Here is a 26,182-nt window from a genome sequence, read left to right as displayed (position 1 = left end):
GCGCCGCGGCCGCTCGGGATCTCCCCCTCCCTCCCAGGTTTGAGAGCCTGGGAGGGAGGGGGAGACCCCGAGCGGCGGCGGCGCGCGAAACAGCTGATTCGCGCGCCGCTGCTCCCCCTCCCTCCCAGGCTTGAGAGTGAGCCCCGGCGGGCCGCATGCGGCCCACGGGCCGTATGTTGTGCAGGCCTGACCTACAGAATCTCTATCAAGCGTTCTTAAAACTGCAATACCCATCTGGTGAAGTGAAGAAACAGATTGACGGAGCCAGAAGGGTACCGAGAAGTCACCTACTACAAGACAGGCCCAACAAAGAAAGTAACAGAACGTCACTAGCCGTCACCTACAGCCCCCAACTAAAACCTCTCCAGCGCATCATCAAGGATCTACAACCTATCTTGCAGGACAATCCCTCACTCTCACAGACCTTGGGAGACAGGCCAGTCCTCGCCTACAGACAGCCCCCCAACCTGAAGCAAATACTCACCAGCAACTACACACCACACAACAAAAACGCCAACCCAGAAACCAAACCCTGCTACAAACTACGGTGCCAACTCTGTCCACATATCTATTCAAGGGACACCATAATAGGACCTAACCACATCAGCCTCACCATCTGGGGCTCATTCACCTGCACATCTACCAATGTGATATATGCCATCATGTGCCAGCAATGCCCCTCTGCCATGTACATTGGCCAAATCGAACAGTCTCTACGCAAAAGAATAAATGGACACAAATCTGACATCAGGAATCATAACGTTCAAAAACCAGTAGGAGAACACTTCACTCTCTCTGGTCACTCAATAACAGACCTAAAAGTGGCAATTCTTCAACAACAAAAAACTTCAAAAACAGACTTCAACGTGAAGCTGCAGAACTGGAATTAATTTGAAAACTGGATACCATCAGATTAGGCCTGAATAAAAACTGGGAGCGGTTGGGTCATTACAAAACCTAAACTTAATTTCCCCAATACTAATTTCTCCCTAGTGTTACTCACACCTTCTTGTCAACTGTCTGTAAGGGTCACTCTCTTACAACTTCAAAAGTTATTTTTCCTCCCTTGGTATCCTGCTGTTAATTGATTTATCTTGTTAGACTGACCTCACACTTGGTAAAGCAACCCCCATCTTTTCATGTATTTATAACTGCTCCTGTATTTTTCACTTCATGCATCCGATGAAGTGGGTTCTAGCCCACGAAAGCTTATGCCCAAATAAATTTGTTAGTCTCTAAGGTGCTAAGGTGTGTGGTTTTTTGTTTTGTTTTTAAGGAAATTCAAAGTTACTGGTCACACACTGTCCTTAAGTCACATTACTGGGAAAAGAAATGATCCACTGAGACAAGCAAAGGTCTATTATAAAACTCTGGAAAGGGGAGATTACAACGGGCATGCAAAGTACAAAAAGCTTTGCTATAATAAGAGATCCTTGTAACATCCTATCAGGGATCGGCAACCTTTGGCATGCGGCCTGCCAGGGTAAGCACCCTGGCGGGCCAGGCCGGTTTGTTTACCTGCTGCGTCCGCAGGTTCGGCCGATCGTGGTTCCCACTCGCCGCTCCAGGCCAATGGGGGCGACGGGAAGCGGTGGCCAGCACAACCCTCGGCTCAGGCTGCTTCCCGCAGCCCCCTTTGGCCTGGAGCGGCGAGCCGCGGCCAATGGGAGGGTGCTTACCCTGGCGGGCTGCGTGCCAAAGGTTGCTGATCCCTGTCCTATGAATTGCTCAAAGGTTTGTCATATAGGTTCAGTGCAATTAGATAAAGTGTTCAAAAAGGAAAAAAAATATCTATAAAGCATGAATATTGCTGTGGCTAACATATATCATCAAATCTGTACATCAGGACAATATAGTGCTGACATACTTTGAAAGTTACCATAAAACTGGCATTGGGGGCTTCGATATTTATTTTCTCAATAACTTCAGATAAAATGTATCCAGTTTACAACAGAAAGGTTTTTGGGTTGTCTTTTAAATTGTTACCCTTCTTGCAAATTCTTCTTATGATCTGAAACCCAAACTGAGCTCATGCATCATCAGCAAAGGACTGCATATTTATATAGAAGGTAAGATAACCAGGCTTCCCCTCCCTGCAAGAGCTTTTTCAGGGATATAAATCTTCAGGCTCCAGGGTGTTAGCCAGCCTCTAACTAAAGAGAGTTAGGAAGAAACTTCTCCTGTGGGAAAGTTACCCTGCAGGAGGCAGTTTTAGAGTGTCTTGCACCTTCTTCTGAACCAGCTGGCAATAGCCATCACTGGAGACAGCACACTGGACTGGATGGACTGGTCAGATCCAGTCCAGCAATTCCTGTGTTTCTAACTAAACTGCAACTGCAAAATCTTTAGTGATGCGCGAGACAGAAGAGAGTCCATTTAATCTCCCAGAACTTTTGGCTGGGCATTACTGATATGAGTAAAAATTAGAAAGCACTTATTTTTTCTTTAAAACCTCTGACTGCATACACATAGGGACCAGGTCTATTGAGTAAGAAGGTGCCACTTTTACATCATTTTTTGTGACCACAGCCACTCTAATTTTCAAGTGACAAAATACTTTTTCTTAAGGAAAAAATTACAAAAAATGGAAAACAGAAAGTGTAAAAAGATAGCTTTTAAGCAAGGTTTTACTCAGAAGGAAACCACAGGAATCCCTAGGATATATTCTCTGTGTAGGACCTTTATATCAAATCAGTTATTTGCAGTGTTGTAGCTGTGTTGGTCACAGGATATTAGACAAATGAGAGGGGGTGAGGTAATATCTTTTATTGCATCAACTTCTGTTGGAAACAAGCTTTAGAATTTACACAAAGCTCTTCTTCAGCTCCTGAAGTCAAAATATGATTTTTCTGGCTGCCAGCAAAGCAGGGATCTGCACATCCAGATGGGTTCTTTCTAAGTCTTACATCACCCTCAGAAACAAATACGTCATAGTTGGATCTTAACTGACACACAAGGCAAAACAGAATCCAGCTTCAACTCCGATAGCTGCATTGCTCCAGGAGGTTAACAGGGATAAAAACTTATTTGGTTTCATTTGCAAAGCAAACCAGCTATAGGCACAAGAAGAGGGTGTGAGGCATAACAGAAAATGTGGAAATGGCAGAGGTGCTTAATGACTTTGTTTTGGTTTTCAACAAGAAGATTGGTGGTGATTGGACATCCAACATAGTGAATGCCAGTGAAAATGAGATAGGATCAGAGTCTAAAATAGGGAAAGAACAAGTAAAAAATTACGTTAGATGTCTTCAAATCACCAGGGCCAGATGAAATGCATCCTAGAATACTCAAGGAGTTGACTGAGGAGATATCTGAGCCATTAGTGATTATCTTTGAAAAGTCATGGAAGACGGGAGAGATTCCAGAAGACTGGAAAAGGGCAAATATAGTGCCCATATATAAAAAGGGAAATAAGGACAACCCGGGAAATTACACACCAGTCAGCTTAACTTCTGTACCCCTAAAGATAATGGAGCAAATAAAGCAATCAATTTGCAAACACCTAGAAGATAATAAGGTGATAACAGTCAGCATGGATTTGTCAAGAACAAATCGTGTCAAACCAACCTGATAGCTTTCTTTGACAGGGTAACAAGCCTTGTGGATGGGGGGGAAGCAGTACATGTAGTATATCTTGACTTTAGTAAGGCTTTTGATACTGTCTTGCATGATCTTCTCATAAACAAACTAGGGAAATGCAACCTAGATGGAGCTACTATAAGGTGGGTGCATAACTGGTTTGAAAATTGTTCCCAGAGAGTAATCATCAGTGGTTCACAGTCATGCTGGAAGGGCATAACGAGTGGGGTCCTGCAGGGATTAGTTCTGGGTCCGGTTCTGTTCAATATCTTCAGCAATGATTTAGATAATGGCATACAGAATACACTTATAAAGTTTGTGGATGATACCAAGCTGGGAGAGGTTGCAAGTGCTTTGGAGGATAGGATTAAAATTCGAAATAATCTGGACAAACTGGAGAAATGGTCTGAAGTAAATAGGATGAAATTCAAAAAGGACAAATGCAAAGTACTCCACTTAGGAAGGAACAATCAGTTGCACACATACAAAATGGGAAATGACTACCTAGGAAGGAGTACTGCGGAAAGGGATCTGGGAGTCACAGTGGATCACAAGCTAAATATGAGTCAACAGTGTAATGCTATTGCAAAAAAAGTAAACATTCTGGGATGTATTAGCAGGAGTATATTGTAAGCAAGACATGAGAAGTAATTCTTCTGCTCTACTCTGCGCTGATTAGGCCTCAACTGGAGTGTTGTTTCCAGTTCTGGACGTCACATTTCAGGAAAGATGTGGACAAATTGGAGAAAGTCCAGAGAAGAGCAATAAAAATGATTAAAGGTCTAGAAAACATGACCTATGAGGGAAGATTGAAAAAATTGGGTTTGTTTAGTCAGGAGAAGAGAAGACTGAGAGGGACATGATAACAGTTTTCAAGTGCGTAAAAGGTTGTTACAAGGAGGGGGGAGAAAAATTGTTCTTCTTAACCTCTGAGGATAGGACAAGAAGCAATGGGCTTAAATTGCAACAAGGGCGGTTTAGGTTGGACATTAAGAAAAAACTTCCTGTCAGGGTGGTTAAGCACTGGAATAAATTGCCAAGGGAGGTTGTGGAATCTCCATCATTGGGGATTTTTAAGAGCAGGTTGGACAAACACCGGTCAGGGATGGTCTAGATAATACTTAGTCCTGCCTTGAGTGCAGGGGACTAGACTAGATGACCCATCGAGGTCCCTTCCAGTTCTAGGTTTCTATAATTCTATAAGATCGGGGCAATTTTATGCACATATGTATGAGCCTGCTGAATAAGCTAGTGTGAAATAGATAGTCTATTTCTCCTACTCTCCACTACATTTTCAAGAGCTCCTGTAAAGATCTGCCAGATCATGAATGTGCTGTTCAGAGTTCCGCAATAATGCAACACACACTACAACATAACATGAGGTAACATAAGTAAGTCACCACAGCTACACTGCAATCAATCAGCTGAGAATCTGGTCCTATGTACGGATATGTTAAAACAGGAGGTGTGGACACATGCTGAATATAGTCTATCATCTTACCTGAATTATAATAAAGGTCAGGTCTTTCTAGAATATCTCCTTCATGGATGTAGGGCTCAATGCAGTCATCCCCATACAGGTACTGCTCACTCTCATCCATCTGTCGAGACTCTACCATCTCCAGCCACTGAGAGTTGTGCCATCGAAATTTCTCACTCTGGATCTTCTTAGCCCACTCCTCATCATATTCCTGTAAAAAATGCCAAGCAGGTTTTTGTAGGTAAATGCGAGTGAACTTTATGTTAGTGAAAGACACAAGCTTGACAGTCTTGGAGACTGAAGTCCTTTGTTTAACTTGACGGTGCATTGACTGTATAAAGCAACATGTTGCAAGTATCATGTGACACATTGGCAAACCAGGTGCCAGCTCTTGCCAAGTCTGTAGGCATCAGCTGAGCACTGACAAATTCATAGCTGGAAACCAGACCAGCTCACCTATATATTATTGTTCACGATAGGTGTTAGACTTGTAAGAATGTGTTTAGTCTCTATAAAATGCTTGTACGTTGCTGCATGCATTAATCTTACTTTTATGTCTGAATCCCATGCTATAAGGGTATGTCTACACTACGACATTAGATCGAATTAATAGAAGCCGGTTTTATAGAAATCGGTTGTATACAGCCGATTGTGTGTGTCCCCACATAAAATGCTCTAAGTGCATAACGTCGGAGGACCATGTCCACAGTACCGAGGCTAGCGTCGACTTCCGGCGCATTGCACTATGGGTAGCTATCCCACAGTTCCCGCAGTCTCCGCCGCCCATTGGAATTCTGGGTTGAGATCCCAATGCCCGGATGATGCAAAACAGTGCCGCGGGGGGTTCTGGGTACATGTCGTCAGGCCCCTCCCCCTCCGTCACAGCAACGGCAGACAATAGATTCGCGCCTTTTTACCTGGGTTACCTGTGCAGACAACATACCACGGCAAGCATGGAGCCTGCTCAGCTCAGCGTCACCATATGTCATCTAGGTGCCGGCAGTTGTGGGACTGCATTGCTACACAGCAGCAGCAGCTAACTGCCTTTTGGCGGTAGACGGTGCAGCATGACTGGTAGCCTTCATTGGCGATCTGGGTGCGGGCAGCTGTGGGGTTGGCAGCCGTGGGGCTGCATTTCACCAGCCCCCTTGCCTTTTGGCAGTAGATGGTTTATTACGACTGGTAACCGTCCTCATCGGACAGCAGTGGCTGTCGATCATGGGCACCTGGGCAGACAATGATGGTTATCAGTCGTAGTATGCCATTTTCTGCCACGCGCCCTGTTGGATCATCGCACGTTAGCAGAGTCGTAGTATGCTATTTTCTGCCAAGTACTCAGTATTGTCTGCTAAGCACCCAGAAGAGGCCGAGGGCGATCTGGGTGCTGGCAGACATGGGGCTGGCAGACGTGGGGCTAGATTGCTACACAGCAGCAACCCCTTGCCTTTTGGGCAGTAGATAGTATATTACGACTGGTATCCATCGTTGTCATACTGCAGTGGGTATCAGATGGTGCAATAGACCTGAAGGCTTACTGCCAAGCGCCCAGTATTTGCTGCCAAGCACCCAGAAAATGCCGATGGCTATCAGTCATGCTGCACCGTCGTCTTAAGATGTAAAAAATAGATTTATTCTGTATTCATTTGCTTCCCCCCTCCCTCCTGTTAAACCCTGGCTTTTGAGTTCAATCTTTGGGGGGGGAGGGGCCATTCTGTGTGACAGTTGTTTGTGTTTCTCCCTGATGCAAAGCCACCTTTCTTGATTTTAATTCCCTGTACGCCATGTCGTCACTCGCCCCTCCCTCCCTCCCTCCCTTCTTCCCCTGGTCCGTCAGATACTACTTTCGCGCCTTTTTTCAGACCAGACGCCATAGCTAGCACTGGGATCATGGAGCCCGCTCAGATCACCGCGGCAATTATGAGCACTATGAACACCACGCGCATTGTCCTGGAGTATATGCAGAGCCAGGACATGCCAAAGCAAAACCGGAACCAGCCGAGGAGGTGGCGATTAGAGCGCGGCGACGAGAGTGAGGAGGAAATGGACATGGACCTAGACCTCTCACAAGGCACAGGCCCCAGCAATGTGGAAATCATGGTGTTCCTGGGGCAGGTTGATGCCGTGGAACGCCGATTCTGGGCCCGGGAAACAAGCACAGACTGGTGGGACCGCATCGTGCTGCAGGTGTGGGACGATTCCCAGTGGCTGCGAAACTTTCGCATGCGTAAGGGCACTTTCATGGAACTTTGTGACTTGCTTTCCCCTGCCCTTAAGCGCCAGAATACCAGGATGAGAGCAGCCCTCACAGTTGAGAAGCGAGTGGCGATAGCCCTGTGGAAGCTTGCAATGCCAGACAGCTACCGGTCAGTCGGGACTCAATTTGGAGTGGGCAAATCTACTGTGGGGGCTGCTGTGATCCAAGTTGCCAGGGCAATGAGAGACCTGGTGATATCAAGGGTAGTGACTCTGGGAAACGTGCAGACCATAGTGGATGGCTTTGCTGCAATGGGATTCCCAAACTGTGGTGGGGCCATAGACGGAACCCATATCCCTATCTTGGCACCGGCGCACCAAGCCGCCGACTACATAAACCGCAAGGGGTACTTTTCAATGCTGCTGCAAGCCCTGGTGGATCACAAGGGACGTTTCACCGACATCAACGTGGGCTGGCCGGGAAGGGTACATGATGCTCGCGTCTTCAGGCAGTCTCTTCTGTTTCGAAAGCTGGAGGAAGGGACTTTCTTCCCGGACCAGAAAATAACCATTGGGGATGTTGAAATGCCTATCGTTATCCTTGGGGACCCACCCTACCCCTTAATGCCATGGCTCATGAAGCCGTACACAGGCAGCCTGGACAGTAGTCAGGACCTGTTCAACTACAGGCTGAGCAAGTGCCGAATGGTGGTGGAATGTGCATTTGGCCGTTTAAAAGCGCGCTGGCGCAGCTTACTGACTCGCTCAGACCTTAGCGAAAAGAATCTCCCCATTGTTATTGCTGCTTGCTGTGCGCTCCACAATATATGTGAAAGTAAGGGGGAGACATTTATGGCGGGGTGGGAGGTTGAGGCAAATCGCCTGGCCGCTGATTACGCGCAGCCAGACACCAGGGCGGTTAGAGGAGCACAGCAGGGCGCGGTGCGCATCAGAGAAGCGTTGAAAACCAGTTTTGTGACTGGCCAGGCTACGGAGTGAAACTTCTGTTTGTTGCTCCTTGATGAACCCTCTGCCCCTCCCCCACCACCCTGTTAACTCTACTTCCCTGCAAACCAACCACCCCACCCTCCCCTACTACCCTCCCCCCTTCGAGCACCACTTGCAGAGGCAATAAAGTCATTGTTGCTTCACATTCATGCATTCTTTATTAATTCAGCACACAACTAGGGGGATAATTGGAAAGGTAGCCCGGGATGGGTGGGGGAGGAGGGAAGGAAAAGGACACACTCCAATTTAAAACTTTAAAACTTATTGCTATGGAAATCATCTAGGGTGGAGTGAGTGGGTGGCCGAAGGCCCCCCCACCGTGTTCTTGGGCGTCTGGGTGAGGAGGCAATGGGACTTGGGGAGGATGGCTGCTGGTTACAGAGGGGCTGTAGCGGCGGTCTCTGCTCCTGCTGCCTTTCCTGCAGCTCAACCATACGCAGGAGCATATCACTTTGATGCTCCAGCAGCCGGAGCATCGACTCTTGCTTTCTGATTACAAGTTGACGCCACCTCTCCTCTTCAGCCCGCGTTTCAGCACGCAACTTCTCCTCTTCAGCACGCCACCTCTCCTCTCGCTCATATTGGGCTTTTTTAAAATCAGTCATTGACTGCCTCCACGCATTCAGCTGTGCTCTGTCAGCGTGGGAGGCAGTCTGAAGTTCAGTAAACATTTCGTCACGCGTCCTTCGCTTCCTTCTTCGAATATTCACTAGCCTCTGCGAAGGAGTAAGATTTGCAGCTGGTGGAGAAGGGAGAGGTTGTTAAAAAAGATACATTTTAGAGAACAATGGGTAGACTCTTTCACGTTAGATTTTGCTGTTCACAACATCACACAGCACATGTGCTTTCGTTACAAGGTCGCATTTTTCCTCTTATATTGAGAGTCTCCTGGTTTGGTGTGAGAGATCACTCACGCAGTGCCAGGACACAGATTTCAGCTTGCAGGCAGCCATGGTAAGACATACAGTCTTTGGGCTTTTTTAACCTTCTTAACATGTGGGGATGGTTTCAAACAGTTCTGCCCTCATTTCCCATACCAAGCACCCGTGCCATTTAAAATGGGTTTGCAATGTAAAAGGAGGGGCTGCGATTTCAGGTTTAACATGCAGCACAAACCCAACTAACTCCCCTCCCCCTCACACCCAATTCTCTGGGATGGTCACTTCACCCCTCCCCCCCACCGCGTGGTTAACAGCGGGGAATATTTCTGTTCAGCAGACCAGGAAGGGGCACCTCTGAATGTCCCCTTAATAAAATTGCCCCATTTCAACCAGGTGACCGTGAATGATATCACTCTCCTGAGGATAACAAAGAGAGATAAGGAATGGATGCTGTCTGCATGCCAGCAAACACCGGGACCATACGCTGCCATGCTTTGTTATGCAATGATTCCAGACTACGTGCTACTGGCCTGGCGTGGTAAAGTGTCCTACCATGGCGGACGGGATAAGGCAGCCCTCCCCAGAAACCTTTTGCAAAGGCTTTGGGAGTACATGAAGGAGAGCTTTCTGGAGATGTCCCTGGAGGATTTCCGCTCCATCCCCATACACGTTAACAGACTTTTCCAGTAGCTGTACTGGCCGCGATTGCCAGGGCAAATTAATCATTAATCATTAAACACGCTTGCTTTTAAACCATGTGTAATATTTACAAAGGTACACTCACCAGAGGTCCCCTGTGTGCCCACAGGGTCTTGGGTGAGTTCGGGGGTTACTGGTTCCAGGTCCAGGGTGATAAACATATCCTGGCTGTTGGGGAAACTGGTTTCTCTGCTTCCTTGCTGCTGTGAGCTATTTACATTATCTTCAGGCTCATCTTCCTCGTCCCCAGAACCCGCTTCCCTGTGTGTTTCTCCAGTGAGGGACTCATAGCACACGGTTGGGGTAGTGGTGGCTGCACCCCCTAGAATGGCATGCAGCTCTGCGTAGTAGCGGCATGTTTGCGGCTCAGCCCCGGACCTTCCGTTTGCCTCTCTGGCTTTGTGGTAGGCTTGCCTTAGCTCCTTAATTTTCACGCGGCACTGCTGTGCGTCCCTGTTATGGCCTCTGTCCTTCATGGCCCTGGAGACCTTTTCTAATATTTTGCCATTTCGTTTACTGCTTCGGAGTTCGGCCAGCACTGATTCATCTCCCCATATGGCGATCAGATCCCGAACCTCCCGTTCTGTCCATGCTGGAGCTCTTTTGTGATCCTGGGACTCCATCACGGCTACCTGTGCTGATGAGCGACCTGTGCTCTCCACGCTCAGCAAACAGGAAATGAAATTCAAACGTTCGCGGGGCTTTTCCTGTCTACCTGGCCAGTGCATCTGAGTTGAGAGTGCTGTCCAGAGCGGTCACAACGAAGCACTGTGGGATAGCTCCTGGAGGCCAATAACATCAAATTCCGTCCACACACACCCAATTCCGACCCCCTAAGGCCGATTTTATCGCTAATCCCCTCGTCGGAGGTGGTGTTAAGAAACCGGTTTAAAGGGCCCTTTAAGTCGAAAGAAAGGGCTTCGTCGTGTGAACGTGTCCAGGCTTAATTCGATTTAACGCGGCTAAAGTCGACCTAAACTCGTAGTGTAGACCAGGCCTGAGATAGCTTTACAACTGTAAAAATGCCTACTCTGAACTTGTGAACCTAGGCATGAAGAGGGGCTCCCCATCCACCAAAAAGGACTATCAAGACTAAATGGGCCACTGTAGAAAAACTTTGTTGATTGCACCATCTACCCATGGAGAAGTTGCATGCAGGAGCCCTTGTCCCATAGTGTCAAGGCTGATTCCCCACTCTGGCACTTCGAGTGCAGAAGGTGGGGGCTCCGCAAGGATTTAAAAAATTAATACTGGCCACTCCAGGCTTGTATTAAACTCCCAAGGTTACAGCTTCTCTCTGGCCTTGGATGGGTAGATGCTGCCACCACCCAAGTGCAAAAAACCCCTTTGGACCCAGGAAGGAGCACTTGGGAATTCCTCCCTGTGGTGTACCCTCAAGTCCTTTCACCCTCTCCCCTCCCCGGGAAGAGCTGAGAAAGAAAACAAAGGAAATCAGCTGTTAGAATCACAGAATATTAGGGTTGGAAGAGACCTCACGAGGTCATCTAGTCCAATCCCCTGCTCAAAGCAGGACCAACACCTACTAAATCATCCCAGCCAAGGCTTTGTCAATCCGGGCCTTAACCTCTAAGGAAGGAGATTCCACTACCTCCCTAGGTAACCCATTCCAGTGCTTCACCACCCTCCTAGTGAAATAGTGTTTCCTGATATCCAACCTAGACCACCCCCACTGCAACTTGATACCATTGCTTCTTGTTCTGTCATCTGCCACCACTGAGAACAGCCTAGCTCCATCTTCTTTGGAACCCCCCTCCAGGTAGTTGAAGGCTGCTATCAAATCCCCCCTCACTCTTCTCTTCTGTAGACTAAATAACCCCAGTTCCCTCAGCCTCTCCTCATAAGTCATGTGCCCCAGTCCCCTAATCATTTTCGTTGCCCTCCGCTGGACTCTCTCCAATTTGTCCACATCCCTTCTGTAGTGGGGGGGACCAAAACTGGACCCAATACTCCAGGTGTGGCCTCACCAGTGTCGAATAGAGGGGAATAATCACTTCCCTCAATCTGCTGGCAATGCTCCTACTAATATAGCCCAATATGCCGTTCGCCTTCTTGACAATGAGGGCACACTGCTGACTCATATCCAGCTTCTCGTCCACTGTAATCGCCAGGTCCTTTTCTGCAGAACTGCTGCTTAGCCAGTCAGTCCCCAGCCTATAGCGGTGCATAGGATTCTTTCTTCCTAAATGCAGGACTCTGCACTTGTCCTTGTTGAACCTCATCAGATTTCTTTTGGCCCAATCCTCCAATTTGTCTAGGTCACTCTGGACCCTATCCCTACCGTCCAGCGTATCTACCTCTCCCCCCAGATAATTAAACAACATATGCACAAACCTCTTAGGACACCAAAAATCCAATCCTGTCCTTAAAAAGGGTAAAAACAAAAAGAAAAAATACATCTGGAACTTAGACTTTTTGCTAGACAAAAAAAAATTATTACAAAAATTAAGCATCAAGATAGTTCTCTTGAGGTTCAGCTTAAAAGTTACAAGCAAAACAAAAGCACCTGGGGTTAGCACAGAGGAGTCCACAAGCCAATAAGAAATAAATAGAAATAAACCTAATCTCATCTTCCTAGACATTCCCTAATTTACTTACATATCTGGCTGGCTCATTACAGAAGCAGCTTTTCCTCTGCTGGAATTGACACCTCCTCATCTATTATTGGGAGCGGACTACATCCACCCTGATTGAATTGGCCCTGTCAACACTGGTTCTCCACTTGCGAAGTAACTCCCTACTCTCCATGTGTCAGTATATAATGCCTGCATCTGTAACTTTCACTCTATGCATCCGAAGAAGTGAGGTTTTTACCCACGAAAGCTTATGCCCAAATAAATCTGTTAGTCTTTAAGGTGCCACCAGACTCCTTGTTGTTTTTGTAGATACAGACTAACACGGCTACTCCCTGATACTTTACATATCTGGGGTTTCAGATAAGCAATGATCGTTTTTCATACCTGGCTTAAAGCTTCTCACAGCCTAATTGCTGCCCTGTTCCCCTCTTCCCCGGAGAACCACAACATACAGACAAAGGGAAGTTTTTTCCCATTTTTAAAAAGTTCTAGCCCTCCCATTGGCTCTTTTGGTCAGGTACCCGCTCCTTTCCTTTTACCTGTGGGCTTGTCAAATCCTTTACAGGTAAAGCAAGTAGAGAACAGCTACTAAGAGGAATATTATACTAACTGGCTGGGTGTCCATAAAAGGAAGCTGCCCCTGGCCTTCATTTATCACTCATAGGTTTGAACTTTGGAGGAAGGACATATAAAGATGCTCACAAGAAGAAATGGTTCTCTTTGTTATTTGGATTCTTATAAAGGCTGGAGCTAAGAAACAAAAGCAGAGATCCCCAGGCTCAACGTGGGTTAACACTAAAATGGACAGATTACAATATCTCTGTCAACTTTTGGAACGAGACTCATTTGTGCTTATAGGTTGCCTGCTTTAACCTGAAAACAACACTCATTTCTTTTTCCTAGTTAATAAATCCTTAGTTTACCAGAGGATTGGCTCCCGGTGTTGTCTTTGGTGTGAAATCTAAGGTACAAATTGAAATGGGGTAAGTGACTGGTCTCCTGGGACTGGAAGCAACCTGAATATTTTGTGGTATAAATGACCATTTATCACTAAGTCCAGCTTGACTGGGTGGCAAGATGGACTGGAGTGCCCAAGGGGACTGTGTGTGACTCCACGGTAAGACTGTTACAGTGATCCAGGAGGGTCATATTTGTTACTGGGTTGGTGAAATCTAATTATAAAACATACCACCAGTTTTGGGGGGGTCTGCCCTGCTTTTTGACAGTTTGCCCTGAGGTTGGCGCACACGGTCATAAATCACTCCAGGCAGCGTGACATCATATATTATTATTCTCTTTCTCCACAGCAGGTACAGCACAGGTGGCAGCAGTACAAGTTTCCCTTAAACCTCATTGCATCATGTGAAAGAACCTTGTTTAGGAGCAAGACAGTTCAGTCTTCACAGTTTTTGATTAACCTGCTGACAAGGAGCCAGTCATGCCAATTGCAATGGAGATTTTTGTGATTATTATAATAAAAATGTATAGGGCATATTTGCTCAGTGTTCCTGTTTAAAATTGACTAGAAGGGAGTTAATTACTGGAAAACAAATAGAGGTTCAAAAGATTTTGATAAAAATTACCAATACATATTTTGCTGCACCCTAATTTGTAAGCAATTTTCTGTTTAGCATCCCTGGAGTCTATTCCAATAATTTAAGACTCATTTGCAATCTGTGGCCTCACTGTACAACTGCTTTCTATGTTTAATACTGGGTGTCCAACAAAAACAAACAGCAATACTGATTCCAGAAGATGAGTCCAAGATACAAAGTTCAAGCCTGAATTGAACTTCAAGTTTGGAAGTTTAAGAGCAGCCCTTTATGGAACTGAAGGTCAGTTATTAAATTTGGATCTGGTTCAAAATTTTTTTGAAGTTTGGTGTGTTCAGATTCTGAACTAAGAGTCACAATCATCTCTAGATTATTTAATGAAAAGCCTAGTAAAACTTGATTTCCTCACAATAGTAATATGATTCCCAAAGCTGGCTACACAGGAGGATTACAAAAAAGTGACAGTCTACCGATGCTGAAGTTAGCTGCAAGATAGTGCTGGTTTAGAGGAAGCAACAGAACAGTCTTGTACACGTCTTCCCCTACAGTGTAAAGCTGGCTTTACAAGTGCCCTTTCAATGCCAACATGTTTGTGAGAGACAAAGTAGATGAGGTAATACACCTCTACCTCGATATAACGCTGTCCTCGGGAGCCAAAAAAATCTTACCGCGTTACAGGTGAAACTGTGTTATACTGAACTTGCTTTGATCCACCGGAGTGCGCAGCCCCGCGCCCCCGGAGCACTGCTTTACCACGTTATATCCGAATTCATGTTATATCGGGTCCCGTTATATCGAGATAGCGGTGTATCTATTATTGGACCAACTTCTATTGGTGGAAGGTACAAGCTTTTGAGCTGAAGAGTTCTTCTTCTGGTCTGGAAAAAGAAATCATAGTAGCTAAGCTAAATCCAAATTGGGACAGATCGCGTCTGTGGTCATTCTTCAGTGATAAACCGCAAGCTGAAACTTGCTAACACTACTGGAAAGAGAGGCCTCGTGGTAGACTCAAGAAATGTGTGTGCGCATTTCCAAAGCCAGCTATCACATCTGTGCACAGGTTCACAGCAGTCTAAATGATACACAGTGGTTAGCACCCATCTTAACAGAGGCCTGTCAACTGCAACATACATGCAGCAATAAAAGAAGATGGTAAATAATATTTCATGACATTCCTTCTCCGAAATGGAAGCATGTCCTAATGAGTCCTCTCCACACTCTAACAGCCTGATTCACTGATTTCAATAGGTGCTGGATCAGTCTCTAAGGGTACGTCTACACAGCAATTAGACACCCGCTGCTGGCCTATGCCTGCGAGGTGGGAGGGTCCCAGAGCTCGGGCTCCAGCCTGAGCCCAGAAGTCTACACAGCAATGAAACAGCCCCACTGCCCGAGCCCTGCATCGGCTGGCACGGGCCAGCAGTGGGTTTTTCTTTGCTATGTAGACATACCCTAAGAGAAGAGATGTGTTCCTTCCGCCACATCAGGTGGCTCTCTGAAAACAACCAATCAACTTACCTTGAGCCTCTGAGGCTTCATGGGGAGTTTACCACTGTGCAACATCAGAACCATTATTCCACTGGAAACAGAGGTTAGACCTTTGTTTTACTTGGAAGAATGGCAGTTTGTTTCTCTTGGTATGAGGCCGGACATGGACTTTCCATTCTAATATAACATCAATACAAGCACCTGCCTGCATTAGCCTCTACGGACATATTTGTGGAGCAAATTTGCACTTTGTAAAATATACATCTAAGATTTTTATCTGAGTCTGCATGTAAACTAACCACACTGGAATTCTCCTCCACTTGGGGAGCAAGAGATCAGGATTTCAACCCAGGTCTCTCACATGGCTTTGTGTGCATATAGCACTGTGGTCACCAGGCGGGATCTCAAAACACTTGCAGTCCCTGATGGCCTCAATCATGAGACCCCAAGACTGCAACCTGAACTCCTGATCGCTGCATAAAAATGCCACATACTTAGGTGAACGAGCACTGGGCTGGGCTGAGTTCTTCCTTCTCGCCCCCCTCTCACTTTTAATTAAAAGAAAAACTAGAACTAGCAGTGAAAAATAAACTCCTTGGAAAAGGTAAACTCATCTCTAAGAAGATTTATAAACTGACCTGTGAAAAATGAAAGGGTGTAACTTTCAGTGATGACATCTGACCAGCATCTTGGAAACATTTCCTTTGCTGTGTCTGCGTGGGCTATCTATTATGTCAGCCCTCAGCATGCTTAGGTTCCTTTCAAGCTTTAGAGAAACACCTTGTAACTGCCAGAGACCATTCTGTAAATCCCAAGAAAACTATTCCCAGAAACGATGATTACAAGAAGGGGAAAAACTAAACAAATAGCAAATCAGATTAATTTGTAGGAGAGTTGAATACTTTTTACACTGGCTTGTTTACTTTCAAAAGGTCCCAACAGCCATCACCATTGCTCCTAAGTTCCCAATTGCAGATTTAGCAGGGTGCACATAGAAAAATCTAATGCCTTCTAAAGAACATTGATCTTTGGGGAGACTCACTTGCATGATTTTTTAGTTCAATTCCACACTATCATCTGAGCTGACTGAATTCACCATGTTATTTATAAGATGTAACAGGGGAACATGTGGACTTTTATTAATCATCCTAAAGATATCATCAATTTAAATTCCCCCAACCCTGACTACCCCCTTATTGTAGTAAAAAAAGAACATTATAATCTCTTGGTATGCTTCTTTCAGAAGAAGTTCAACACTCCACATGTATTGCAACAAGTTCCATGAGATGAACTACATGCTACCCTATATACTCCTCCTTAAACCTCAGAGTAGACAAAAGCTGGCAGATAACTGGTGAATTAAATTGGCATGGATTTGGTTGTTTCTTGAGTGAACTGTGTGCGTTTTTTAATCATCTAAACCCCACTTTTCCCCACCTGCCCTCAGGTAATTTTGGTGCTTTTCTAATATTTTCTAATATTTTCAAAATCAGTTTAAGTCTATTGATTTGGAATTACCATACCAGATAAGAGCAAAGGTCCATTTTGTCTAGGATCCGCGTTGGGCAGTGGTCATAGATTTTAAAGCCAGAAGGGACCGTTATGATCATTTAGAGAGAAAATTCAGTACCATAAAACTAGAACTAAAGAAGAAAATAGGTAACAAACTAAAATAAATATCAAGGAAAAGCAACTCCCTGCAAACCCAATAGTCCTAGTGTCTACAATGTCCTTGAAGGGATTAATTTTGAGCCATTAAAAGCCTTCTTTACTTGAAGGGCATCTTCTTTACCCAGTGAATTCCCTCAGAAATGAAATACAAAAACTATGAAGGTTATGGCACAAACCAACAGCCACTAGGATGTTCTAAGTGAAGTCTGTCAGTCTTCTTGAATATCAGACCATTGGGTAAGCAGGGGTGAAGTCTGTCTCTCTGATGTTTTTCAAATGCTGCAAGTTTAGTTATATAATGAGAGGAGTGCTTAGAGATTGATTTTATTCTCCTCTGAGCCCCCTAGACATCACTATCTTAAGCATTCGGTTTCCATAAATCCTGGAGTGTCATGGAAGATGTATGGTTTGATTCTGCATGGAATGTGCCATCCTTTTTGAAGTCCTACATCCAGCTTTGTTTACTATTGAACCACAGAAACATTATGAAGCGTTAACTGGCCTATTATCAGAGCATGCCTGTTCCCTATCAGGGGTCCCCTTTGTCACTGGCTTCCGTCACACCTTGTATCTGATTAACACACTATAGGATAACATAGAGCTACACAGATCTGTTTTGTGTTCTATCAAGCTGATGGAAAACAGATTTTCCTTTTCACTTTAATGTGGCTGCCCTCTAATTAGGTCTTTAATATGGTTCATTTAATGTGATTCCCTGTACTAAATTAAAACTGCTGTATAGTAAATTGAATCCTTGTTAAGGTTAGGATTGTAGCTGGTAAAGTGATACATTGTGTTGACTGCTGCCTGAATGTACACTTGCTGCAACAAAATGCATAGTCTACATAAATGGTTAGATTAACAGCCTATCAGTCATTGCTTAACAGGATAGAGTTTTTCTGGTTAGCTATCTTTAGTGGCGTTTCTGTCCAGTCCCTAAAACAAACTACCTCCAGCACATAATGGGCCAAATCCTGCCCTCAGTTACATCTGTGTAACCTTCAATGATTTCAATAGGCTTGTACAGATGTAATTGAGAGCACAATTAGGCTCACTATTGACAGAAACCAGCTTTTGCCATGGCCTGTAATGTAAAATCAATGTAATGTGCAGTAAATGTAAATTAGATGTTGGAAAAGATGCATCTGTTTTAAATCTGAGCACAAGCTATCTCCCATCTTTCCTTAACTGCTTTGTGATGGTCTCCGAAATGGTCCTCTGCAGAACAAAAACCACAATAAATATTTTCAAAGCAATAGACAAGAGTCCTATATTATATATATATAGCCTCTTAATAAAAAGGAACCGTGTATAAAAAATAAATATAGAGCAATAAAAGATCCCAACTGCTATGGCAACCAGCTCAAAAGGGAGAAGTGTTGCAGTAACTTCTGCCCTGTTTTGTTTTACCTTGTGTTCAAGGAAAACTACTACAATCAGCACTTTAGAGACAAGCCATAAAACTAACAGATTTTATCTGCTAGCAGAAATAACCACTATAGTTAAGCTTGTCTAACAGTTTCTATTCTAACCCCCAATTTTCAGTCCATAACAACTTTCTGAAACATTCACAGCTTTCCAAACTTGATCACTCCCCCGAGGTGGGTGAGTCTATGTGTTGTCTAATCCCATACACATACACAGAGTACAAGCAAACTTGATCAGCTGATTTCCTTAGGAGGAGGAGAGAGAAAAAACAAAATTTCTTCTCCATTATATGTCATGTCCCAGGCCAAATTCAGAGGGGTGGGGCAGCTGTGACTCACTGTCCATATGTGATGATAGAAATAGGGGTTCATTAGCGGGTCTAGGTTGCCTGGCCTGTCATCCATATCTTCATACTAGAAGTTGAAAGCCTGTGCTGTTGCACGAATGTAGTTTGTAAAGTAACGTGTAAAAAAGCCAAAAATGGCTGAGAATTTAAAAACTGGACAGAACAGACTAAATCCCACGGATGATTGAACCTGGTGATATTCTAAACAAAAAGAGCTCTGTTTCCACTGCTTCATTATGACTCCACAGATATTCTAGGCTTCAGAGTGAGGTTTGGAGTTATTGTGTGTGCTGGATTTTGTGTGTGTGTCTGGGTATGCATGTGTTAGAAGAGTTGTGTTGATTTGTGTGGATAGTAGTTGGGAGCACTGGTATGGCAGCAGCTGGTCAAGTTATCCACCATCTGTGCAGTCTTCCTCTACAACCAATGAAACTGTTGCACACAAATTAGCTGTAAAGGAGATGATTGGTTGAGTTACCTCTGATATCACAATGGTCCAGGACTCTTGGCATAGCATAGATACATGCCTTATTGTAGCTGGGCAATTCATAGGGCCAAAATGGCTGAGAATTTAAAAACTGGACAATAACAGATCATGAAACCCAGTCATGATTCAATCTTGTGATATTCTGAACAGAGAGAGCTCTCAACCATGCTTGTCACTGTTGCCATCACTTCACACTGCCTCAGTCATTTTAGGCTTCAAAGGATACAAAGAGTGACATTCTTGGAAACTTATGTAGCCTGAGAAGCAGGGACACTGGGAGCTGCTTGCAGAAAGCAAGCAAAATGATTGTGAAGGCTGCAGCAAAGAGATGAGGGAGTGTTAATGGAGGGTGCGAGGGTATCCCAATCCTTTTTCTGTGCCCTCCCAGCTCTGCTACCCATCTTCACAGCCAGGTGACGGCCTCCCCAGCAGACCACTCTCCATATCCACCACCAAACCAACAGTGGATCATCACAGTGGTTGCAAGCCTAACAATGCACCAGTGGGTCACCGATAAGATTGATTCCAACAGTGAAGCTCTTAGTGCTTCTCCCCAAGCTGGTCCAACCATTTTTCTTGCCATTTCCTAGCATGTTGGAGGGAGAGAGACATGGAGAAAAGCAGGTGGACTGCCTTGATGAGCGAAGGCAGGAATTCCCCTCCTGCATCCAATACTGCACCCTGCACTGAAAGAGGAGGCCGAGCTGGAACCAAAGCAGCTGACACTAAGATTAATCTCCCTTGAGGCTAAGCTCACACTCTAAGCAAAACCCTCACCAGATCCCTATAGTCTGCGCTTCCTTGCTTCCCAGTGAGATCTCAATGACCTCTTGGAACAGTGGGAATGCTTCTTTTTCTTGTGCAGCTCCGACTCAAAATCCCAAAAACACTCTGGAACCATTCCTAAGGCTTCTTAGACTCATTTGGGACCTGACATGGTGGATTGGTCCCTAGTTCAAACAAAGCTGTTAGTGAAACTGACCAGATAACGTGGAAGGGGGAAAACTGAGTGGTCCACAATATGGACCCTAACACTATATTAGTTTGATTTACACAAAAAATTAAAAGTAACCAAGAATAAATAAGAAAACAATTTAACTACATAGCAAGCCCTAATACAGTGAGGAAGAGAAAAGGAGGAGGAGCCTGACACTTCAGAGACCTCTCTCTTTAGTGATGGAAAAGGAACTGGTATGGGGTTGAGCCCACTGATCTTTAAACAGCCCTGATCTGTTTGATGCTATGAGCAAGTATACATGTGGTGCCAATTGCCACTTCTTTCCAAAGGCTTCCAACACAGGTATCAAGAGTGCATGATCTCCGAAAAGTGGGGTAGCTAAAACAGTCAACGCTCAATGGAAAACTTAAGATCTATTAGTCTGAATCTGACAGAATGCACTATACATGCAGCTCATCTCAGTCCCCAAACTGAGACAGCCAGTGTGTGTCCAGATTATGGGGTTAGTAAATTAGCTCTTTCACACCAGGACTCAGCACCACATCCAGAAATTTGAAGCTATTCAAGAACAGCCAGAGACTAGTTTTCCTGTTGATGAAAGAGGTCGTTCACATCCTCCAATGCAGACTGCCCATATGACTCCATAGTACATACCGTACTAAAGCAACACATCTGTTTCAATTCACCAATGGCGGAATCAAGCCAAGCTGTATTAAACAAATCATCACTAGTGTAACATTTCCATAATTTCTGTGACAATTACTTTACAGCAGAAAGCATATTTCCCCCAAGGCTTGCAAGGCCTCTAATTTTCCTCAATGTTGTTTCAATCACACTATGTGCAGCTTCTTGATGACTGAAAAACGTGTTTGTCTCCTTAAAAAGAAATTAGTTTTAAGTATCAAAAATTTCTCTCCCCACATTTATTTTCTGATTTCTCATCGTCATAGCAACTTACTTATGTTAAATACATACGGGCAAAAAGTCTGCACAATTATTTAATTAATTTTTGTTGTTGTGAATTTAGTACTGATGAAGAAAGCTGGCCTGACAATCCTGGAGACTGAAATCTTCTATTACCTGCTACACAGGCACCTTACAGGCTCTGGCAGTGCAAGCAAAGTGCATAACCAAGTGTGCCTTGATGTTGATCTGGATGGGTGGCTTTATGGGCTGCTCCACCATGGCGTCTGATCTGGGTAGCACATCCCATCAGGACCTCTGATGTTTTGGCCCCTCCAGCCTCATTGCTGCTATTCTTCCTTCACCAGTGAGAGATGTACCTCCACCTGACATGGATGCTCAGGACTTCAGAGAAGCCTCCATTCTGGAGCAGAGAAAAGATGATGCCATCATGTGGTGATTCCTCCTGCCCCTCTTGATACGTGGGTCTCTACTGCCCAACCTCTCAAGGAAAATACGGATCAGTGGGTTTCAGCTTTTCTGTACGGGCACCAGGGAGGAAACTGTCTATGTAGGAGCTAACACCACTTCTAACTGGCAAAGTAGCAAGTGTCTGAAAAAGAGGGGGGCAGAGAGCTCTCCCAATATATACCAGTAAGATCCGTTCATCCATTTGTGGCAAGCTTCTGACAATAGAAGGCACTGGGAACTAGGGATAAGTTCCCTGCCATCGGCACACTCCCATGGCTACTGTGGGCTTCCCACAACCTCTTCATCACCAACTCATCTTGGTGCTACTGTTCCTCTTCTGGATCCAAGGTCTCATTCAGCACTGCCAGCATGCAAGGTGAGCCACTCTCCCATCCACCCTCACAGCACTTTTCCTTTCCTCTCCCTCAGCACTTCATAGGAATTACATCTGAAAACATGTATCAGTAACATTGAAATAAAATCTACAGAACATGGAGTTGTGTTTTCTTGCATCTTTTTTCCTTTTCTGTCTCTTTATTCCCCTCTCCATCCACCAGAACATCCCTTCCATACCAATGCTAGTTGAAGAGAGAGAAGGGATTTCTTCTCTACACTGTCAATAGGCCTCCTCTGGCTGCCCTGAAACACTGGAGTTGTGCTCTCAAGAACATGGGGAGACATCTTTTAGACTGTAAGCCTCCTCTTAGTTTCCCCACAGTAGAGGAGATTTCTGGGTCATCAGCCCATGGAGAGTGGAGAGTCAGGCCTGGTCTACACTAATGAGATAAGTCGATCTTAGTTACACTAGTTAAGTTACGAATGATACATAAAAAACGGTTACTCACCTTTGTAACTGTTGTTCTTCGAGATATGTTGCTCACATCCATTCCAATTAGGTGTGCGTGCGCCAGGTGCACGGCGGGAGAATTTTTACCCTAGCAACACCCTGTGCGGTTTTGGATAAAAAACCGGGAGAAAAATGTCCTGGCTGATATGGAAGGCCGACATTACCTTGGGAAGAAAGGCTGGGTGAGGCCAAAGCTGCACCTTATCTTTATGGAAGATTGTGTAAGGTGGTTCCGAGGTAAGGGCTCTCAGCTCGGAGACCACGCCGCGCCGACGTGATAGCGACAAGGAAAGCCGTTTTCCAGGAGAGGTAGTGGTGGGAGCAGATGGCCAGCTGCTCGAACGGGGCGGCCCCTTGAGTCTGGAAAGGACCAAGTTAAGGTCCCACATGGGGACTAGCTGTCGAACCTGGGGGTAAAGACGGTCCAGGCCCTTGAGAAACCTGCCAACCATGGGATTGGCGAAGACAGAGCAGCCATCCACACCCGGGTGAAAAGCCGAGATGGCCGCAGGGTGAACTCTGACAGAGGATGCCGCCAGGCCGTGCTGTTTTAGGTCCAGGAGATACTCCAAAATTAGAGGCAAGGGCGCCTGGAGAGAGGGCACGTTGCGCTGAGCGCACCAGCATGAAAACCACTTCCACTTAGCCATATATATGGCTTGAGTGGAGGGCTTCCTGCTGCCCATCAGTACTTGCTGCACAGATTCCGAATAGAGAAGCTCTGAAGGGTTTAGCCACGTAGCATCCATGCCGTGAGGTGGAGTGATAGTAGGTCAGGATGGGAGAGGCGACCGTGATCCTGAGTAATCAGGTCAGGAAAAAGAGGCAATGGGACTGGAGCGTCCACAGAGAGCTGCAATAGCGTGGTGTACCAATGCTGCCTGGGCCATGCCAGAGCCACAGAATCACTTGCGCCCTGTCCCTGTGCACCTTGAGCAGGACCTTGTGTACAAGGGGGATCGGGGGGAAGGCGTAAAATAGTTGACCCATACATGGGAGCAGGAAGGCATCCGAGAGCCCGGGGAGCTTGGAGGGAGCAGAAAGCTGGGCATTTCCGATTGCTGTGGGAGGCAAACAGGTCGACCTGGGGAAACCCCCACCTTTGGAAGATGGGGTGGATGACATCTCGTTGAAGCAACCACTCATGGGAGCGGAAGGACCTGCTCAGATGGTCCGCCAGCATGTTCTGGACCCCGGGTAGAAAGGACGCCACCAGGTGAATGGAGTGGGCTATGCAGAATTCCCACAGTTGAACGGCCTCCTGACAGAGGGGGGAGAAGTGGGCCCCTCCTTGTTTGTTGATCTAGAACATGGTCATGGTGTTGTCTGTGAGGACCACCACACAATGACCCTACAGCTGCTCCTGGAAAGCTTGACAGGCAAGGTGCACTGCCATCAGCTCCCGAACGTTGATATGAAAGGAGGGCGCAGACGGAGGCCATAGGCCCTGCATCTGAAGGTCCCTGAGGTGGGCGCCCTGTCCCAGGGCTGATGCGTCCATGACCAGGGACAAGGAGGGCTGCGGGCTGTGAAAAGGGACTCCTTCGCATTCTACCTGGGGATCTAGCCACCAGCGGAGGGAGGCCAGCACCTGCTCCAGGATGGTGACCACCAAGTTCAGGCTGTCTCGACCTGGACGATAGACTGATGTTAGCCAGGCTTGTAACGGGCGGAGTCAAAGTCTGGCGTGGCTGGTCACTTACATACAGGAAGCCATGTGGCCAAGAAGACTGAAGCAACTTCTTGCCGACAAGGCTGGGAAGCGCTGAAGGCTCCAGACAAGGCCCACTATAGCCTGGAAATGATCATCCGGCAGGAGGGCTTTGCCTGCATGGAGTCCAGAACCACCCCGATGAATTCTATTCTCTGGGTTGGCTCTAGGGTCGACTTTGCCACATTGAGGAGGAGGCCCAACCGAAGAAACGTGTCCGTGACCAAGCGGAGGTGGGACTGCACCTGTTCTCTGGTGTGTCCCCGGAAAAGCCAGTCGTCAAGGTAAGGATATACCTGCACCCACTGTCGAAGAAGGAAGGCCGCCATGATGGCCATACATTTGGTGAACACTTGGGGGGCCATGGAGAGACCGAAGGGGAGGGCCGTGAACTGATAGTGTTTGCGTTTGACCACAAAGCGGAGGAAACGTCTGTGCACCAGATGAATCGCTATGTGGAAATACGCATCCTTCATGTCGAGGGCAGCGTACCAGTCTCCAGGGAAGGTATAATGGTGCCCAAGACCACCATACGGAACTTCAACTTTACCATGAACTTGTTGAGTCCGTGCAGGTCCAGAATGGGCTGAAGCCTGCCCTTTGCCTTGGGGATTAGGAACCTCCTTGATCGCCCCCATGGTGAGGAGCGTCTGAAACTCCTGAATAAGGAGTTGCTCGTGAGAAGGGTCCCTGAAGAGGGACGGAGGAGGAGGATGGGAGGGCAGGGAGGAAGAGAATTGGAGACAGTATCCTGCTTCCACCGTGTGGAGGACCCAGCGGTCTATGGTTATCTGAGACCAAGCACGGTGGAAATGGGATAAATGATTCAAGAAAGGTGGAGTAGGATCCTGAACGAGGTCCAGGACACTGTCCTTGGGGGTCCCTTCAAAAGGCCTGTTTTAAGCCCGACGAAGGTTGGAGGGCTTCCTCCTGCCATTACATCCCCGCTCCTATAGAAATCCTGCCTCGGCCGAGGAGGAGGATAGGAGCGTTGTTGCGGCTGCTGGGGTTTGAAGGGTTTCCGCTGGGTAGCCCGTGTGTGCAGGCCCAGGGACTTCATTGTCGCCCTTGAATCCTTAAGGCTATGTAGCCTTGAGTCGGTCTTTTCCGAGAACAGGCCCTCTCCATCAAAGGGGAGGTCCTCCAGTGTTTGCTGAAGCTCCGGTGGCAGGCCAGAGGCTTGTAGCCAGGAGATACACCTCATCGTGATCCCTGAGGACAAAGTACATGTGGCAGAGTCCGCAGCATCCAGCGAGGCCTACAACAAGGTCCATGTCACTGTTTTGCCCTCATCCACCAAAGCCCCAAACTCCTCTCTGGACTCAGGAGGTACTAACTCCTTAAACTTCAGCATGGAGTTCCAGGAGTTAAAATTATAACAACTCAGGAGCGCCTGCTGATTAGCGATCCTGAGCTGAAGTCCCCCTGAAGAATAAACTTTGAGCCCAAACAAATCAAGGCGCTTGGCGTTCTTTGATTTGGGCGCTTGGGCCTGCTGGCCATGCCATTCCTTTTCGTTCACGGACGCAACCACGAGCAAACAGGGCTGTGGGTTGGTGAACAGATAATCATAGCCCTTCGAGGGGACAAAGTATTTCCACTCCTCCCCCTTAGCAGTCGGGGGGATGTGTCTGCCAGATTGTCCTGGCGTTAGTTTGGATGGTCCAAATAAGGGGCAGGGTCACCCTTGATGGAGCTTCCGCAGTCAGAATATCCACCATGGGGTTCTCCATCTCTACCACGTCCTCTGCCTGTAGGTTCATATTCCGTGCCACCCCGCGCAGGAGGTCCTGGTGGGCACGGAGGTCTATTGGAGGGGGACCCGAGATCGCAGTGCCTGCCACCGCCTCGTCGAGTGAGGAGGAGTCGGCAGCCACAGGAGGAA

The 26,182-nt window shown here is 46.5% G+C and overlaps 1 protein-coding gene across 1 annotated transcript in view; it reads right to left on the bottom strand.

The window, feature by feature from the left end:
- LOC113407532 (kinesin-associated protein 3) overlaps nt 1-26,182 on the bottom strand; it is a 146,938-nt gene that overhangs the window by 52,955 nt on the left and 67,801 nt on the right. The window contains exon 18 of the mRNA XM_026656142.1: nt 5,081-5,270. Coding sequence (XP_026511927.1) covers nt 5,081-5,270 — 190 coding nt within the window. The remainder of the gene's footprint in view (nt 1-5,080; nt 5,271-26,182) is intronic.

Source organism: Terrapene carolina, unplaced genomic scaffold (genome assembly GCF_002925995.2).
Source record: "Terrapene carolina triunguis isolate 2854851 unplaced genomic scaffold, T_m_triunguis-2.0 Scaffold212, whole genome shotgun sequence".
Taxonomy (NCBI): Eukaryota; Metazoa; Chordata; order Testudines; family Emydidae; genus Terrapene; species Terrapene triunguis.
The sequence above is the reverse complement of the archived record's forward strand: the minus strand, read 5'-3'. Positions and strand labels throughout refer to the sequence as shown.